Raw genomic sequence first — 21,042 nt, 5'->3', positions numbered from 1 at the left:
CTGAATCGAAGGATTTGCGATTAAAAGAAGAAAAAAAAAATGAAAAATGTACATAATTAAAATAAAGCGGCGTTACATTTTACGGGTGAAAAAAAAAACAAAACAAAAAAACAAAAAAACCGACAGCGTTATGACAATATTTTCGAAGATCCTAGAAGTTAATCCATAGAAACCAAATTCCAAAAGAAATTAGTTAAATGGGTTAAAAGTGGTGTAATTCATTCGATCATAGCCAATGAGATTAAACCTTCAGAATCAATCCGCCCAAGGTTATACAGTCTATCCCTTTAAGGCCTACTTTATTATCCATGATAGGGTTCTATATATATATATATATATATATATATATATATATATATATATATATATATATATATATATATATAAACAAGTAGGGGGTTAGAGCACTGTTGCGACGGGCGGGTGTGGATTTAATACACACTCGAGGAGAGATTTTTACGGCATGATGGTGAGAGCTGCCGACTGTCAATGCGACGATTGTAGGTTCGATCCATAGCTGGGGAAAAGGTTTATGTCTACACGCACTGATGAGTTCTGATACAACGAAACAGTGCTGTATGTGGATGACAATACACACACACACACACACACACACATATATATATATATATATATATATATATGTTGCTATAATAATTCTTAAATACCTACAGTCACCAGTGTTTAATCCTTTCGGGAATCATTAGTGCAGGGTGTCACGACTAACACCGGTCGATAGATTCGAACCCGGCAACACAAGCCATCTCTGGCTTCATTAGCAAGGACCTAATCCATTCGGCCACCATTAACTGCGAGAAATACTGTTGAAATTTAAACATTTTATTTTTAAATGCTTTGTAACGTCTGTCAGAGTGATCTAATCATTATAGGATGATATATAAAACCTATACATATAACTTGGTTTTTATAAAAAGAGATGGCCAAACGATGGTTGATGAGCACCGGTTTGACAATGATTCTATTTAAGAGACCGATAATCAATGACTCTTAACAAAAGAAAAAAGGTTCAGAAGCCATTAGCAAACATAGTTGTGTTGACCGACATGAACCGAATGACTTATTAAGTAAAAATCAATGTGATGAATGCATCAATATATATATATATATATATATATATATATATATATATATATATATATGATAAAAATAGAAAAAAAACAGTAACGATTTTTAAACCTTGTTTCTATTATGGAGGATAAATTTTTATGGGCGGTTATTTATTTTTATAATTTGTAGGCATCAACTGATCCATATTCCCGTTGTATTTCCACTGGAAATAATTGGATTGCAATTATGGCGTTTTTTTTTTCTTTATCCGCCCCGTTAGGCGCATGCGCACATTATGAATTAGATAATGGTTCCTGGCACGCGTAGCATCAAAGACGAACAAATGTTAGCTGCGTGAACTACGGCATCCAAGCTAGGCGCAGATCCACGTCTTCTCTCAGTAGCAACACTGAACCAAACCGAGTCGAAATGAGTCGAACCGACACGAAGCGACATTCACTCTAACCGGATTTAACCAGCTTCCTCCGAAGGAGGAAATTTCGTGTGAATATGAAATTCACAATCAATCCCAACTCGCTAGTATATTCCGGTCAGGGAAGATGACAACGTTAATTTTTTACAGTTCTTGCAGAGAGGTGTCGACGACATTCTACGTACAGTGCTTGGTATTTCCAAATGATTACCCATCTGACATTGACCACGTTGCTTTACTTCAGTAATCTAAGAACCGGTGAGTCAACATGATTATACTGTATTTCAATCTGGTCGGTGAATGTTCGGAATTTTTTTATGTGAACACATGAATTAAAAATTAACTATAAAGGATTTTGCCTTTTACTTAAGGTTCTAGAATACAAAAAACAACAACAACAACAACAACAACAACTACAAACAAACAAAAAAGGGAAATGAGCAAATATACTTTTAAAAATATTATTTTAATCAAATTTGAGCAGAAAATATGAAGTAATTTGAACAATGTTATATGAAAAACAAAGAAAAAAAAATACAAAATTTTAGTACAGACGGGAAAATTGAAGATACAATAGATTTGTTAGCTTTACTGATAAATTTTATAGTATTTTTTTTAACGTCTGGTGACTGTTATCGAATAATAGGGATGCCACCTACTACGGGACGTTGAACATTTATTAACGAGTACTGACACCAATATATTCGATATTCTTAAAATGGCAACGTTAAAACTTTAATACGTCGAAATGTGAAAAAAAAAAAAAAAAAAAAAACTGACAAAAAATAACAGCGAACTGTTGAGAGTAGTTAACTAGCAATCAGGGCAGTGCGACGAACAGCAACTACAACTGTTTTATATCAGGAGAAAAAATAAATATACTTTTTTGTTCTCGTCTTTTCTCTCCATATACGCGTTCGTCAACCATCACATGAACTTTATATGTGATCGACGCTTTTTACTCGTGTATTCCGTGACTCCAGGTGCGTATCCTCTCTAATGGTCGATTTTGTAATTGTTTTAGTTTTCGTTTTCTATTCTGACCTTTAATTCTGGATGCTTTACTCAATGAATACGTTTTATAGCACTTGATATTTGAACTTTATTATAAAAAAACTAATGGCTATTGCGTGAAATTGATTGTCATCAGTGCACTTTCCCTAAAAATCTTGTTCTACTAAGAGGCTGTAAAACCATTAAAACATCATGGTTTGCTAATTGGATTTCTTTTGGGGAAAACATACTGGACTTTGGTTAAAATTATCAGAAGAGTCGGCAACATCCTTTTAATATTTGTGTTGTGATGTTCCGCCATAGTTTATGTTGTATAAACTAGTTAAGAAAAAAAAAAACAAAAAAACAAAACAAAACAAAAAAACAACCTGTGTTTATATCACGTGTGTGAATATCGTTGCCTAACTTTATGCTCTTTGACCTTTTATTTGTCTAAAAATCAAATAATTCATCAATTTTGCCGCGTAACAAAAGGGCATCGTGAAAGCGTTTGCGTTTCAGATCAGTAACGCCTATTACAAGGAAATGTACGATTACAGTCTGTTAAATACTCTTCATCAAATGCGGTAAATTCTCAACTCGGATGCGTCCTACTTCAGGCTGGCCCGTGAATATTCGATATTGTTTTTTTTTAAGCTTTTTTTTTTGAACGCTTGAATTAAAAATTAACAGCTAAAACATATTTTTAACTTTAGCAATATTAACAGGATTAAAAAAAATGTGTGTGTGTTTTTTAGAAGATCAGAACAATATCGGTACCATCGGTTTAAAATCCAAACAACTTCGTCGCCTATGTCGGACTCTCTTCAGCCCCTGTTTAAATTACAATTCCTCTCAGCTAAACACTCTTCATCGAATGTGATACATTTCCTACTCTGACTCGTCGTGCTTCCAGCTGGCGGGTTAATATTCGGAATGAGGTAAAAGTTATGAAATTGTGGTATAAAAAGACAAATCTCAATTGCATTGAAACTGATCTCCCCCTCCCCTAAGCCTCGTTCAATCAACAGATAGCAGGCTCACTAAATCATCATGGTTTGTTATTTAAATTTCTTTTGGGGAACTTACGGGACTTTGATCATAATTATTGGATTAGTCGGCAACACCCTTTCAATGTTTGTGCTGCGACGTCCCGCCGTGGAATGCATCAGCATCCGGAAGCACCTCATTCTGCTCTCGTTTTCGGATTTCATCGCTTGCGCCACGGGAACAGTGGTCCTGTGGTTCAGTTACGTCCTTGAAATAGACGTTCTTGGCCTCAACCTCTACCTCTGCAAAATCTCTGTGTATCTTCATCGGGTTAGCATGATGTACTCGTCCTTTGTCCTCTTGGTAATATCCATCGACAGGTTCAACCACATTTTCTACCCGATGAAAATCGCTCGCGCCAACCGGCTCGGCCTCAAACTCGGGATCTCCTTCTTCCTCATCATCGTCTCTCAGCTGTACGTCTTGTATTTCTATGAGGTCGTCTACCAGCCTGACGACATGGACTTCGATAAGGGCAGATGTCAACTTAGCAACCACAAATATCAGGGGTCGATCAAGCTACTTAAGTTAACCTCGGTCATCTTCACCTGCCTATATTCGGTTATTCCTTGTGTCATTCTGACCATTTGTAACATCGCCATTATCTATAAACTAAGACGTCCGACCCAGCTTTACTCCGGACACAATGTGGTCAGCGGTCGTAAAGTTGTAAATGTCCGACTAATAATCGCATTGAGTATAGTTTTTATAGTAACGACCGGTCCGCTCGGAAGTATTATCATCGTGACTAAGTTTTACCAGATGGAGAGTGAGTGCATTTGGGGTTTTCTATCGCTGCTCGCCTACACAAATAATTCGATGAACTTTTTGCTGTACATCTTCAGCGGACAGAACTTCCGCCGGGAATTGGTGAAATTACTTAAACTAAACCGGTTACCATTTTATAAGAAAAAATGGAAGAACGGCGAACTTTCGATTATTGAAACTTTTTGACAAAATTTATCTATCTACATATTTCTTCAAGAGACTTTTCTAATGTGCATCCAGTGACATCTATCTATCTATTTTCCCTATCTCTTTCTCTATCATTATATACAGGGTGGCCGAAAAGTCCCAGGACACTATACATGTATTTTTAATAAAACAGCAGCAATTAAGCGCTCCTCAACAGTAAATACACTGATGTCAGTCATAACCTGAAAAAATAAATGAAATAAATTGTTTTAACAACATTAAAATATTAAAATCAATCATATTTAACAGCATTAAAATATTAAAAATAGAGTGTCCTGGGACTTTTCGGCCACCCTGTATATATATATATATATATATATATATATATATATATATATATATATATATATATATATATATATATATATATATATATATATATAAGGGGGTAGTCACCAACAATGTGTATTTTTTAACATTGTTTTATTATTCCGTGTCTTGGTTTTTCATTGAGAATTATGTTTGGATCATTGTAATAATGTTTTTCAATGATTTAAAAACATTATTACAATGATCCAAACATAATTCTCAATGAAAAACCAAGACACGGAATAATAAAACAATGTTAAAAAATACACATTGTTGGTGACTACCCTCTTATTAAAATATACATCTTTCTTTCGTTGGAATTTCTTAACCCAATATATCTATATATATATATATATATATATATATATATATATATATATATATATATATATATATATATATATATATTATTTAAAAAAAAAAATTTTTATTAGCGATTCCGTACTATTGAGTTAATTTTAGAATAGAAAAGGCAATGTGAAAATGACCCAGACAAGTTGACGTTGAAATGTCGCTAAAGCTATATATATATATATATATATATATATATATATATATATATATATATATATATATATATTTATATATATATATATATATATTTAATTACATCGGTGGAAAAAGAAATAGTGAGAGGAGAGAATAGAGGTATTAACTGAGTGAAATATAAAAAATACAGAAAGAGGAACGTAAAAGAGCTTAAATGAATAGATACAAAAAAAAAATTGAACGATATAAAGAAAAATTGAACGATATAAAGAAAAATTGAACGGTATAAAAAAATTGAACGATATAAAAAAAATTGAACGATATAAAAAAAATTGAACGATATAAAGAAAAATTGAACGGTATAAAGAAAAATTGAACGATATAAAGAAAAATTGAACGGTATAAAAAAAATTGAACGATATAAAGAAAAATTGAACGATATAAAGAAAAATTGAACGGTATAAAAAAATTGAACGGTATAAAGAAAAATTGAACGATATAAAAAAAATTGAACGATATAAAGAAAAATTGAACGGTATAAAGAAAAATTGAACGATATAAAGAAAAATTGAACGATATAAAGAAAAATTGAACGGTATAAAAAAATTGAACGGTATAAAGAAAAATTAAACGATATAAAAAAATTGAACGATATAAAGAAAAATTGAACGATATAAAGAAAAATTGAACGGTATAAAAAAATTGAACGATATAAAGAAAAATTAAACGATATAAAAAAAATTGAACGATATAAAGAAAAATTAAACGATATAAAAAAAATTGAACGATATAAAGAAAAATTGAACGATATAAAGAAAAATTGAACGGTATAAAACAATTGAACGGTATAAAGAAAAATTGAACGATATAAAAAAAATTGAACGATATAAAGAAAAATTGAACGGTATAAAGAAAAATTGAACGATATAAAGAAAAATTGAACGATATAAAGAAAAATTGAACGGTATAAAAAAATGTAACGGTATAAAGAAAAATTAAACGATATAAAAAAATTGAACGATATAAAGAAAAATTGAACGATATAAAGAAAAATTGAACGGTATAAAAAAATTGAACGATATAAAGAAAAATTAAACGATATAAAAAAAATTGAACGATATAAAGAAAGATTGAACGATATAAAGAAAAATTGAACGGTATAAAAAAATTGAACGGTATAAAGAAAAATTGAACGATATAAAGAAAAATTGAACGATATAAAGAAAAATTGAACGGTATAAAGAAAAATTGAACGACATAAAAAAAATTGAACGATATAAAGAAAAATTAAACGATATAAAAAAAATTGAACGATATAAAGAAAAATTGAACGATATAAAGAAAAATTGAACGGTATAAAAAAATTGAACGGTATAAAAAAAAATTGAACGATATAAAGAAAAATTGAACGATATAAAGAAAAATTGAACGGTATAAAGAAAAATTGAACAATATAAAGAAAAATTGAACGATATAAAAAAAATTGAACCATATAAAGAAAAATTAAACGATATAAAAAAAATTGAACGATATAAAAAAAATTGAACGATATAAAGAAAAATTGAACGATATAAAAAAAATTGAACGATATAAAAAAAATTGAACGATATAAAAAAAATTGAACGATATAAAGAAAAATTGAACGATATAAAAAAAATTGAACGATATAAAGAAAAATTGAACGATATAAAGAAAAATTGAACGATATAAAGAAAAATTGAACGGTATAAAAAAATTGAACGATATAAAAAAAATTGAACGATATAAAAAAAATTGAACGATATAAAAAAAATTGAACGATATAAAGAAAAATTGAACGATATAAAGAAAAATTGAACGATATAAAAAAAATTGAACGATATAAAAAAAATTGAACGATATAAAAAAAATTGAACGATATAAAGAAAAATTGAACGATATAAAGAAAAATTGAACGATATAAAGAAAAATTGAACGATATAAAAAAAAAACCCAAAGAGATGATGAACAATATATACAAGAGTTGAACAAAATAATGGAAGCAGCTTGTGAATTATTAATAGGTGTTTTAAACCTATAAAATATGAAAAAAAAAACTTACCAAAATGTTAGTTTCCTGTTGTCAGCAAGATACAAGTCTCTCTGGCGTTGTTCCAGGAGTGTCTACAGGACCCTTGAGAGATGAAAAAGAAAAATGTACTGGTGCAAGACCGTTTCTGTCTCCCCCTTCTAACACCAACCTGATAGCTCCTGAACTGTCATCCTAGCTTCAATCTGTGTCCCATTGACGAAATGTTGCATTCCTCAGCCTGTTCTACAAGTATTTCAATGGTGGATGCTCCGATGAACGACAAGCACTTGTGCACTCTCGACAAACCCGACAAGTAACAAAATCCCACCTGATACACAGTAGAGATCCCGAGATGTAGGAAGCCCTTCTGCTCTAATAGTTTCTTCCAGAGAACTGCTAGAATTTGGAACTCCCTTCCGGGATCCTGCTTTCCCAGCTGTACTGACATGCAGAAGTTCAAATGTAATAGGAACAGACATCTTGCTGCTCAACTCCCTACATAATATCCCTGCAATTTATGGCCCCGATAGTAGCCTACTACATCAGAGTGGCACTGTGCCTTGTGTGGGGTGAAAATGGAATTTAAAGAAATACCGGCTGTTTGTATAATTTACAGAAAGAGGTTTGTATTACAATCCGCAGAGGTACGAAAAAGTTGTCAAAAACAAATATATTACAAAAAAATTATCAAAGGCAGAATAAGTTACTTTTCAACCTAACTGGATATGTCTGTAGTGTTTTTATGTAATGAAAAATGTTTATACAGTTCGAAAAACAAGTATGATAAAGCGTTACCGAAGAACAAAAGAAAATGGCTGCGATAAAGTAGGTACATTTAAAATATTGAATAATAATAATTAATATATTAAAATAATTAAAATAATAATAATTAATATATAGATATAATTAAAATAATAATAATTAATATATTAAAATAATTAAAATAATTATAATTAATATATTAAAATAATTAAAATAATAACTAATATATTAAAATAATTAAGATAATAATAATTAATATATTAAAATAATTAAAATAATAATAATTAATATATTAAGGTAATTAAAATAATAATAATAATAAATGTATTAAGATAATTAAAATAATAATAATTAATGTATTAAGATATTTAAAATAATTACAATTAATACATTAAAATAATAAAAATAATAATTAATATATTAAAACAATTAAAATAATAATAATTAATATATTAAACTAATTAAAATAATAATAATTAATATATAAAAATAATAAAACTAATCATAATTAATATATTAAAATAATTAAAAATAATAATTAATAATTAAAGTAATTAAAATAAAATACTTAATATATCAAAATAATTAAGATAATAATAATTAATATATTAAACTAATTAAACTAATAATAATTTATATAATAAAATATTGAAAAAATAATAATAATTAATATATTAAAATAATAAAAATAATAATAATAATAATTAATATATTAAAATAATTAAAATAATAATAAATAATATATTAAAATAATTAAAATAATAATATACAATAAATAAAAATAATTAAAATAATAATAATTATTATATTAAAATAATTAAAATAATAATAATTTATATAATTAAATAATTAAAATAATAATAATTAATATATTAAAATGATTTAAATAATAATAATTTATATAATTAAATAATTAAAATAATAATAATTAATACATTAAAATGATTAAAATAATAATAATTATAACAAAATAATTTAAATAATAATAATTAATATATTAAAATAATTAAGATAATTATAATTAATATATTAAAATAATTAAAATAATAATAATAATTAATATACTTAAATAATTAAAATAATAATAATTAGTATATTAAAATAATTAAAAGAATAACAATTAATATATAAAAATAATTAAAAGAATAACAATTTATATATAAAAATAATTAAGATTATAATAATTAATATATTAAGGTAATTAAAATAATAATAATCATATATTAAAATAATTAAAATAATAATAATTAATATATTAAGGTAATTTCGATAATAATAATTAATACATTAAGATAATTAAAATAATAATAATTAATATATTTAAATAATTTAAATAATAATAATTAATATAGTAAAATATTAAAAACACGAAGGACATCGTTTTTTGCTTCAATCGCAACACACTCATCATTATCAATATATCTTGTATTTTTTTTCGGAAATGTGACACAGGCATTGTGTACTGCTGCCACATCTGGGAAGGAGCTGCTAAAAACAGCCTATACTGCCTTGAAAGAGTACAAAATAGACTTCGTGGCTGAGTGGGGGATGCCCTTTTCTTTTCCCTGCAACCTCTCTACCGAAAAACACCCGTCTAGCTGAAACCACTGTTAATAATTTTCCCTATTATTTATCTGTGCCTAAATCAAAACGTAGATCCCATGAACAAAGCTTCTTTCTTAGAAGTGCACGCCTGTGGAACTCTCTTCCGTTTGCCTGTTTCCCACGTTTTCAAGTCCAACATAAACAAATTCCTGATAAACCGCCCCCTTAAGTAAGACACTTTATCAAATCTCCATTACTAACGATTACTACGATTCTATCCCATTGATTATTGTACACGCAATAATCCTTATCCCCGACTAGCTTCCGGGCCTTTATAACTGGTGACTACCATGTAAAAAATGTCTTTGAAGTCTCGCCAAAGACTTCAAAATAAATTAATTACAGGAAAATGATGAAAGAAACCCACCAACAAATGTTACCGTGACATTTATTGAGTGGGTTTCTGCCACTATTTTGTTTTATTTCTTATTTTGAAGTGATTATTGAGACTAAAAATATGTAAAGAGACGTTGTGGCCATTTTTTCTTGCTCTCCGGTAGCGCTCAATATTAATTTTCAATCGAAACAATACCGATCTCATGAAAATCCGTTGCCTCTGTCGAAAGTTTTAGGCAGACATAAAACTCAACTGCATACATAATGATGATTGCAACGTCTTGTCAGACGAGTGCCACTCCCTCAGACATTTAAAATCCATGAGCCCAAATGCCTGAGGGAGTATCTATACAAATATGATGTTACAGAGTCTTAGCTTTGTACGACAGCTAAGTCTCTCTCTCGGTTCAAAATGTTGAGATCCAGCAACAAGCAAGAGCAAGATAGCCAGCAACAAATTAAACTGCAGACCAGCTTAATGCGGGTAATGGTCTTCCGCTTTATGATTTTTCAGAGATTTGCTTCTCCTAGAAAGGTTGCCTTCACCACGGCTTACGGAAGCCCTCTCCATCCCAATACACATACACACACACAAACACACACACAAATATACACGGTGCTACAACGGTATACATAGTACTTACATACATACATATATTTAAACAGGCAGGTGTGATTTATATTATAGATGTAGACTAGTAATTTCAACAATAATTCTTATATTAAATCTAGAGTAATATATATATATATATATATATATATATATATATATATTAAAAGTTTCATAATTAATGGTGAATCATCAAATAAATAAAGGATTAGGGGGTTAAATAAAATGAGGAAAATATATTAGCTGGTTTCGCCTGCTTGCTATTGTTTCGCTATTTAATTTCCATTCTCTACAAATCATTGAAACGAAACTAACCGAGAAGAGAGAAGACAAACAAAATCGATGAGAAAAAGACGATAAAATTAAATAAATTATATTGTAAATATAAATTACAAACTTCAATTAACTAAAAACATGAAAGCCTTTTTTCATCAACACAAAGTCAGTCAAACAATCGATACGTTATTATTTTATTCTCTTTCAAACAAATATAACCCACTTTAATTAAACATGAGATCTGAGGTAATTTTCAGAGAACTATGATAATTTTGCATGTATCATTCACTCTAAGATACTTAATGAAAATGTAAATAGGTACTAGTGTATTAATTAAAAAAATTGGTGCAATACAGATTCAAAATTCCACGGTATATGATGGGTTGAATTTTAAGATATAATTTGAATCAGAATCTTGATCTCCAAGCTAATTAGAGAAAATAACTTTTGTCCAATATCCACGTCTTTATGTTATAACAGAGTAACAAAATGTATTACAAGGTCATATAAAGTGTTGGGTTTTCGTGTAGTCGACGAACAACGTCGTGAGTCCACCGGGTATCGACTTTCGCTTTATGGTTTTATTTTCCAGTATTTCTTATGTATGGATCAATTCATTCATAGGCAACCCCTCCCCTACCAAGATGATTACTCCGAAATGTGTACCAGTATTTATTTCTCTGCGTAGACCATGAGTGTGTTCCTAAACTTTCTTGGGTGAATAATTGTTAAAGACGAGAATTATTTTCTTTTGACCTGAGAAAAAAAAAACAAAAAAAACAAACAAACAAACAAAAACAAATAAACAAATAAAAACAAAAACAAACAGACAAAAAACAAAAATACAACAAAAAGACAGAAACAAACAGATAACCCCCTAAAAAAACAAATAAAAAACAAAAGCAAACAAACAAAAAACAAAAAAAAACAAACAAAAAATAAAAAAATAACAAAATACAAACAAAAAACAAAAAACAACCAAATAAAAAGCAAAAAACAAAAACAAAACAAAACAAAACAAAAAACAGAAACAAACAAACAAAAAAAGCAAAAAAACAAAACAAAACCAAAACAAACAAACAAACAAACAAACAAACAAACAAACCAAAAACAAAAACAAACAGACAAAAAAAAACAAAACAAAAAAAAAACAGAAAAGGTTTTATTGGCATTTTTCGCGAGAATTTGATGAAACAATTTATTACTTACGTGGATAGACTTAGCCACAAATAAATAAAGATCAATGAACCCACCTAGAACCCCCGCTTGTAATAATCCATCAGACAAGGAGTGATACTACTCCATGAAGTTTCCACTAGCGCTGCTTACCTGCTGAACTGTCTATTTTGAAGAGCCACAAGGTAAAACGGTCGGCTAGTTCTTTCATATTATGGAAAAAATCGCTTGGTTACTATTAATGTTGTGGAGACGCCTACAATACCGGGAGAGTCAGGCAACGACCGTCAAATAGGCAAGACGCTTATGCTGCCTCCAGTAAGACATGCACCACGCCACCTGCCGGAATATCTCCAACTGAAGTATATCTGAAGACATGTAAATATGTATATAACTTTTCTTCCTAATATATTATTGTATACCTTTACTTTCCATGATCTTGTTAATTATTGTGCAGACACAAAAATTAATTTGCTGCATGTCATATCATTGATTAATGTTAACTGTCGGTAAATAATATTGGGGAAAATAGAGTTGAACCGGCATCTGTTGCGGTGTAGCTGAACTTTTCCTGAAAAATCGCCCGTAGTTACATTGCACCTTACGACAGGGTCGATTGGCGAGGCTGTTATTACTATAGGGATAGCGACAGAGTGTCCTGCCTCTTTTCTCTTTTTGGTTTCTGACTTTATGACTTTTGGTAGAGGATACCTATTTTTTATATGCCAATTTATACTGAATTTTAAGTAAACTTAATTTAAAGAAACTGTAATTTAAGATGTACAGTATAACTTGTGAAATAATAATTAATACTTGGTATGATCAATTAATCTACATATCTATAAAAGCGAACGTGTCTGTGTACATTTCCCTACGCAATCACTCTGTCAATTTTAAGTCTACAGACTAGAAATTTCATATACAGTGTACTGAGATTTGCGAAAATCTTTGTAATCGGTTTTCGGCCAGAAATTTGGCTATTCAGGGATTAACGTTCAACGATTTGACCTTTGAGAACTCTACCACACTCCTCCACCAATTTTGGGTATAAACAATTGAAATCTTAGATATAGGTTTCTTGGACATGGATCTAACTTAATAACTTAATTTGAGCCCCAAACAATAAATGTTAAGTTAAAAAAAATGACCTTCTTTTTTTTTTTGCTCAACATACACCTCCAAACAACCGGGCAACGCCGCGCTGAAATGCTAGTATAAATTTATAGTAACTGAAAGAAAATTGAAAAAAAAGTAAAACGTTTATAGATAAAATGAATGGGGATATTCAATAAAGTCCAATGAGGATGGTTGATGAGAATGGTTGCTGATTATTTCCATGCATCTGATTTATAAACTTTTACTTTTCTGTCAATTTTCTTTCCCGACCGTTTTCAAAAATAGATACTTTTCTATGCTTACCTTTCGCTAACTTTTGTCCTCTGAGGTAAAAGAGCCTTTCTTTGAAACCCCATGGAATAAAGAACATTTCACCTATATTTCGTATTCTTTGTTTTGAATAATATATTGAAAATTTAATTCCACAATATCTTGACTGTTTCTACTTATATGTACATATCGTATAACAAGAAATAAACATCTATTTAAACATTAGTTTCTATTTTAAAACAGATGATTAATTTTGGGACACTATATATCAAGTTGTAGTCGTTAGAATAAAAATCGACAGAGTAGTTTAGTAGAGGCCGTTACTCACACAGGCAGACAAGGTAACACACACATACTTATATATATATATATATTATATATATATTATATATATATATATATATATATATATATATATATAATCCGAATTCTAAAATGCTTATAATGACAAAAGAGAATTCATTTATATAAGTGTCATGATCATCTTCGTTGAACCAAATAGCGTATAAGGCAATACAAATGAAGACTCAACAAACAAAGGTAGATCAATAAGAAGTGTATTAGGAAAAGTATATTTACAATATATTTACATAATGGTTGTCAAGTAAGAGAGTCTTAGCTGGAGAACATATCTGCTCTCGGCTCGGCCTTCTGTGACTTCTGGTTAACACACACTCAGACTAACCGAGTCTTGCTATTTACGTGTAATATTATCCACATATGCAAATGAGTGAGTGCCACCACAACAATAAGAATGAAGAAAAAGACAAAAAAAAAGCCTTAACTAAAATTGTTAAATAGAAATAGACTTAGCCCTTGCATAAGCCGATTTCGCAAAAGTTTTCAATTTTAAAACAGAATTTAACTACATGAGGATGAAAAGAGAAAACCTTAACTAAAAATTTTTAAATAGAAAAAGAATTTAAGAAGTATAATATATATATATATATATATATATATATATATATATATATATATATATATATATATATATATATATATTGCTTCCTGTTTTTATTGCGTCCAAATGAATCAGACGGCATTGCCAATTGCATTGTTATGATGACTGAACTTATGCGTTACGACCTGAAAGTTCATTACACGTATTAGACGTGATATCGGAACAATTTGAAAGACGCCGTTCATTGGTCTATCTTTGTTCAGCATGTTTGTTGGTCTGTCATTCTACCACCATGATCCTAGCCTTGAATGGATGTAGCTTCTTTTAAATAAGATTCTCCTTTATAAAATGTTCCATTCGTCTTTCGCTCTGTCAGTCATGCTTACGTTTGAAATAGCATTATTATTTGTTTTTCATGCTTAAGTTTGGAATAGTATTTTTGTTTATCTGGCATGCTTACATTTTAAACAGCATTTTAGGTGGTTTGTCATTCTTAAGTTTGAAATAACATTTTCGTTATTTTTCTATTATTTATTTAGTCCCTTGAGATAAGACTATTATCCCGTCGTGTTATATCACCTGAGAAGGCCAAAGGATGGGTTGGCCGAAACATGGTGAAACAACAACAATGAAGATGAGGATAACAGTCCGCCAAATAATGAGTACACAACATTTTCTTTGTTTTGGAATTTTTGATATATAACCGAAAAAAATCATATAGAGAGAGGCGGACTAATCTAAAAAAACGTAGAACGTTTTTAGATGGATGAGGAAAACGCGAAAAGATGACAGGAGATAATTTTCGCCTCTTATTAAGTTATTTTTGATGATGATATTGTTTGTATTAATCTATAAAATCATGGCTTGTGCATTTACGTACGAATAAAAATAATTTGTTTGTGATAAAATAAAAATTACGAGACATTATGATTTTCAAAAATGAACAACCTAGTTGAAAGCAACACCAACATATATATATATATATAACTATATATCTATATTTCCGTATTCCTTTGGTGTGTAGTGATATTCATATTAAAACCCCTATTTTTCTATTCATTTAAAAAGAAAATACAATTTTCTTATATATAAGTTATCGAATTGCATTCATTAGCAAAAGATCTAACTAATTTGCATATTCTTTTAAACATTCATTTTTAATTAATTCCCTATTAGTTTTTTCAGTTTTCTTATAGGGTGATCACCTTTAGTTAACTATTACGGGTAATTATATTCATGCAGATATTCTACAGGATTTATACTTGCGAAATATTTGCGTAAAAAGCTTACAATTAACACAAAATCGTTTCCATATATATTTATGTATACGTATATATTTTTGTTTCATCTATCTGTCTATCTATCTATATATCTATAAAAGTGAACGTGTCTGTCTGTCTGTCTGCGTACATTTCTCTACGCAATAACTCTGTCAATTTTTAGTCTATAGACTCGAAATTTGAAATACCGGGTACTGAGATTTGGGAAAATCGATGTGACGGGTGTCAGCCAGAAATTTGGCTGTTAGGGGTCAAATTTCAACGATTTGACCTTTAAGAACTCTACCAAACTCCTCCGACAATTTTGGGTCTAGACACTTGAAATTAGGTTCCTTGAACCTGGATCTAATTTAATAAAGTGATTTGAGCCCGAAACTATAAATTTTAAGGGGTCATAATAGGGGTCAAATTAAAAAATTTACTCTTTTTTTTTTGCTCAGCATACACCTCCAAACATCCGGGCAACGCCGGGCTGAAATGCTAGTATATATATATATTTGGTAAAACTGGTAATTAGTAAAAACCTGAAGAGAGTGCTCAATACTATTGCAGAGCAAATATGTGTTTTATTTTTTTATTACCGTTTTATCTGATTGGTTACATATGTTTCGGATGTTGGATCGTGTTTATGATCTAACAGCCTCGTCAGACCTTACAGAAATGGTTGGTTAGTATTAGGAAGAATTGTTTTTAGGAGGAATACGGAAAAAAGAGGGGGGGGGGTAGGAGATAATATTATCTCCTACCTCAAAACTCCCCTCTTTTTTTTTCGTATTCCTCCTAAAAACAATTCTTCCTAATACTAACCAACCATTTCTGTAAGGTCTGACGAGGCTTTTAGATCGTAAACATGGTCCAACATCCGAAACATATGTAACCAAACAGATAAAATGGTAATAAAAAATAAAGCATATATATATATATATATATATATATATATATATATATATATATATATATGTGTGTGTGTGTGTGTGTGTGTGTGTGTGTGTGTGTGTGTGTAAAGTTACTAGTCTGTTTTACGGCATATCAATCATTTTGGTTTTGGTGCTTATCTAAAGTTGGAATAGTGAAACTATTTTTTAACTCTCTCATGGATAACGAACTGCAATTTTGACTAGAGATCAAACGGAAAGTAAGCTCGAACACACACATACACACATTATTTAATTAATCTATATAGATTAAGATACACTTATTGAATGTATATACACGGATACATATTAGTTCGTTCATTCACGTGAATTAAGATATAATTACTCTATACACATATTTTTCTGTTTCTACATAAATTGAAATATACTTACTATATTAACATACACGCATACACACCCGCATACATATATATTATACGTCATGTATCCGCATAAAATTATATATATATATATATATATATATATATATATATATATATATATATATATATATATATATATATATATATATGCGTAGATCATCGTATAACGATTTGATCACTGTCTGTCCTGACGTAATGAACATTTAAATTAAAATGTTTAAAATTCAACGCTATTTAACACGGTTAATGGTAGCCGAATGGATACGGCCTCCGCTAATCGAGCCAGAGATGTCTCGTGTCGCAGGGTTCGAATCGTTCGACTGGTAGTAGTCGCGACACCCTGCACTGAAGAATCCCGAAAGGATGAAACACTAGTGTCTGTAGGTATTTAATTATTATAGTAAAAAAATAATATATATATATACGGCCCATTTTGTTCATGCACGAAGCATAAGGAATATATATATATATATATATATATATATATATATATACATTGGTATATGTAGGCAGCATTTTTTCATTCAAGCAAACATTAAATGCAACAGAGATACTTTGCTTTATGATTCCTTTTTTTATTTTCGATTTTCCATATAATCTTTTTTTATATCAAAATGGAAAATATTAATGAATGTTCTATAATTGTCAATGTCACGAAAGCTTTCGATTCGTTCACAAATCATCTTCAAATATACATTGCCTTGATAGAGTTCAAAATAGACTTCGTAGCCTCGTAGGAGATGTCCTTTTCTCCTCCTTGCAACCTCTATCTCACAGAAGAGATGTTGCGAGTTTGTCTCTGATGTATCGTTATTTTCATGGAAAGTGTTCAACTGAGCTTCAATCTATGGTCCCCCCTCGCCAAACTTTCACAAGAAACACTCGTCTAGCTGTAAACACTATCAATAATTTCCCCCACTCTTTATCTGTGCCTAAACCTAAACGTAGATTCCATTAACAAAGCTTCTTTCTTAGAACTGCACGCCTGTGGAATTGTCTTCCGTTTTCCTGCTTTCCGGCTGACTACAATATGGTTGTGTTCAAGTCTAAAGTAAATAAGTTCTTGATGAGCCGTTCCATATAAGTTATTAAATTTACCAAATTTTCATTACTAATGATTACTATATTGACCAATTTCTACTGTACACTCTTTAACCCTTATCCTTGAGTGGCCTCTGGGCCTTGATAATGTGGTGATGCCTTTGTAAAAAACAAAAAAACAAAAACATAAATTATTAAAGAAATGATCCTTAGAAGTTAGCATTCATAGTATATATATATATATATATATATATATATATATATATATATATATATATATATATATATATATATATATGTGTTGTTTTTTTATCGATAAATACGGTTAAATAGTGGCTTCCCCTCGAAGCTCATTTTTATTTACTTAGAAAGTCACAATAATTTATTTGGTCTTATATAACATTTTATTTATTTATTGTTATTTTTAAAACAGTAATCTATGTATGTACGTGGATTACTCTTATAAAAATAATATATCTATAATATAAATCTGAACGTCTGTGTGTGTATGTGTGTGTGTGTGTGTGTGTGCGTGTGTGGTCACGAATAGGCTCCTATATGGTAAACTGATTACATATAATGATAGAAAATATATCGAGGATCAAGAATGGGTATGTTTGATCTGGCAGAAGGGTGGTTCATAAAAATTGTGGGGGTCTGCGTTCGCGCCTGGCCCCCAAAGTGTTAGAGAATGGACCAAGAGAGAGAGAGAGAGAGAGAGAGAGAGAGAGAGAGAGAGAGAGAGAGAGAGAGAGAGAGAGAGAGGGAGGTGTTTAAATCATATAGTTTGACACATAGATCTTACGTGTCTATCATATAGACACGTAGACCGGAAGTCAAGATCAGCTGATTGGATTGCGTGTGAGTCACGTGATCATGTTGACTGAATCGGGGAGATTTGATTTGGACTTAGAAGAGAACGGGCAGCTTCCCGGTGTCTCCTCCCCTTCACTGAGAGGGGCACGAACGCTAACGTGTGTAGAAGGAGAACCCACACAGGCCGGACTCACTTTCCACCTTCTGCAGGACATCTGAGAAAGTGAAATAAACTATAGAACCAATTCCTTGTCTTGGAGTGACTGAATCTTCATCCAAAAACAGGTATCAAGTCTCCCTTCAGGACGAGAAATTCCAGATGGTCCAACATCGAAGAAGCAGAGGTAGGTTCTGAAAATACATGTCACTCACACACGACATTAACTCTGATTAGACGATCACACACGATTCCCTTTATGATACAACATAAATATATAATATAACACGTCATCTCTTCTAATCCATTATTAGAGATAATGCAACAAACACTCACATCCTTTATGATACGACAACGCAACAAACACTCATTTGACAAGAGTGTGAAAAAAAAAATACCTCGAACCTGGTGGTTACCATAAAAAAATATTATATAGACACATCGGAAAAAAAATATTGTACACTACACATAAAAAGAATGAAAAGATAAAGAAAATTAAAGAAAAAAAAAAAAGAAAACAACGTAGGGTCCTTTCATTGACAGCGGTGAAAAAACAAAACAAAATATAGATGCAACGAAAAAAAAAAAACGCATTAAAATTATGTATAGTTATATTATATGCTAAATTAAGAGAAATAAGAAAAAAAAACCCCAGATAGCTGGATCGACATACAGATAACGAATTGTTGGTTTTAAATATGAAAACACAGAAAGAAAAAAACATGCTATGTTACGGTGTAGAAAAATAAACAGAGGAAATTGAAAAAGAAAGATATATCAATCGACATACTGATAATAAATTGTTGATTTTGAATATGCAGTCAATGTGTAAAACAGAAAGAAAAAAAAAAGAAATAGAAAAGAATTCTACCAAACTCCTCCAACAATTTTTGGTCTAAACACTTGAAATTTTAGATATAGGTTCCTTGGACATGGATCTAACTTAATAACTTGATTTGAGCAAAAAAAAAAAAAAAAAAAAAAATGTTAAGGGGTCATCATAGGGGTCAAATTAAAAAAAAAAATGACCGTTTTTTTCTCAGCACCCCCCCCCCAAACACCCGGGAAACGCCGGGCCGAAATGCTAGTATATCTATAAAAGTGAACGTGTGTGTGTGTGTGTGTGTGTGTGTGTGTGCGTGCGTGTCTCTGTGTGTGTACATTTCCCTACACAATAACTCTGTCATTTTTCAGTCTACAGACTCAAAATTTGATATACAGGGTACTGAGATTTGGGAAAATCGATGTAATCGGTGTTCGGACAGAAATTTGGCTGTTAAGGGGTCAACGTTCAACGATTTGATCTTTGAGAACTCTATCAAACTCCTCCGACAATTTCGGATATAAACACTTGAAATTTTAGATATAGGTTCCTTACACATGGATCTAACTTAACTTGATTTAACCCCAAAATAATAAATGTTAAGGGGTCATAATAGGGGTTGAATTAAAAAAAAAATTACTGATTTTTTTTTTAATTCAACATGCACCTCCAAACACCCGGGCAACGCCGAGCTGAAATGCTAATGAATAAATATTTGAAGATATGAAAAACTTGAAGCAAGAAAACTTCTAACAAAATGACTACATTCGGTATTAAATAACGCGGAAAGAGTCCATTGCCTAAAACCTGATATGTCTGAACTATCATCTAAGCTTCAACCTCTGTCCCATCGACGAAATGTTGCATCCCTCTGCCTGTTTTACAAGTATTTTAATGGTGGATGCTCCGATGAACTACAAGCCGTTGTACCCCCTCGACATAAATGCCCCCGACAAACCCGACTAGCAGCAAAGTCCTACCCCTACACAGTAGAAATCCCTAGATGTAAGAAAGCCTTTTACTCTAATAGTTTCTTCCTCAGAACTTCTAGACTTTAAAACTCCCTTCCGGGTTAATGCTTTCCCAACCGTATTGACATCCAGAAGTTCAAGTGTAATGCGAACAGGCATCTTGCTGCTCAACTCCCTATATTGTATCACTGCAACTTATGTCCCTAACATCAAAGTGGAACTGTACCTTGTTTGGGGT

At 30.5% G+C, this 21,042-nt stretch overlaps 1 protein-coding gene across 1 annotated transcript; it reads left to right on the top strand.

Moving 5' to 3' along the window:
- Positions 1–3,547: 3,547 nt before the first annotated feature.
- On the top strand, positions 3,548–4,498 carry LOC145292377 (kappa-type opioid receptor-like). Its single transcript, XM_080138706.1, has one exon. It carries the CDS (start codon positions 3,548–3,550, stop codon positions 4,496–4,498), a length of 951 nt encoding a protein of 316 aa, XP_079994832.1.
- Positions 4,499–21,042: the final 16,544 nt, after the last annotated feature.

Source organism: Euprymna scolopes, chromosome 13, assembly GCF_053919585.1.
Source record: "Euprymna scolopes isolate OS-2025 chromosome 13, ASM5391958v1, whole genome shotgun sequence".
Taxonomy (NCBI): Eukaryota; Metazoa; Mollusca; class Cephalopoda; order Sepiida; family Sepiolidae; genus Euprymna; species Euprymna scolopes.
Note: the sequence above shows the minus strand (reverse complement) of the source record. Positions and strands in the feature narration are given on the sequence as shown.

Coding starts and splice junctions, on each gene's coding strand:
- LOC145292377 (XM_080138706.1), top strand. CDS start 3,548: ATGGTTTGTTATTTAAATTTCTTTTGGGGAACTTACGGGACTTTGATC.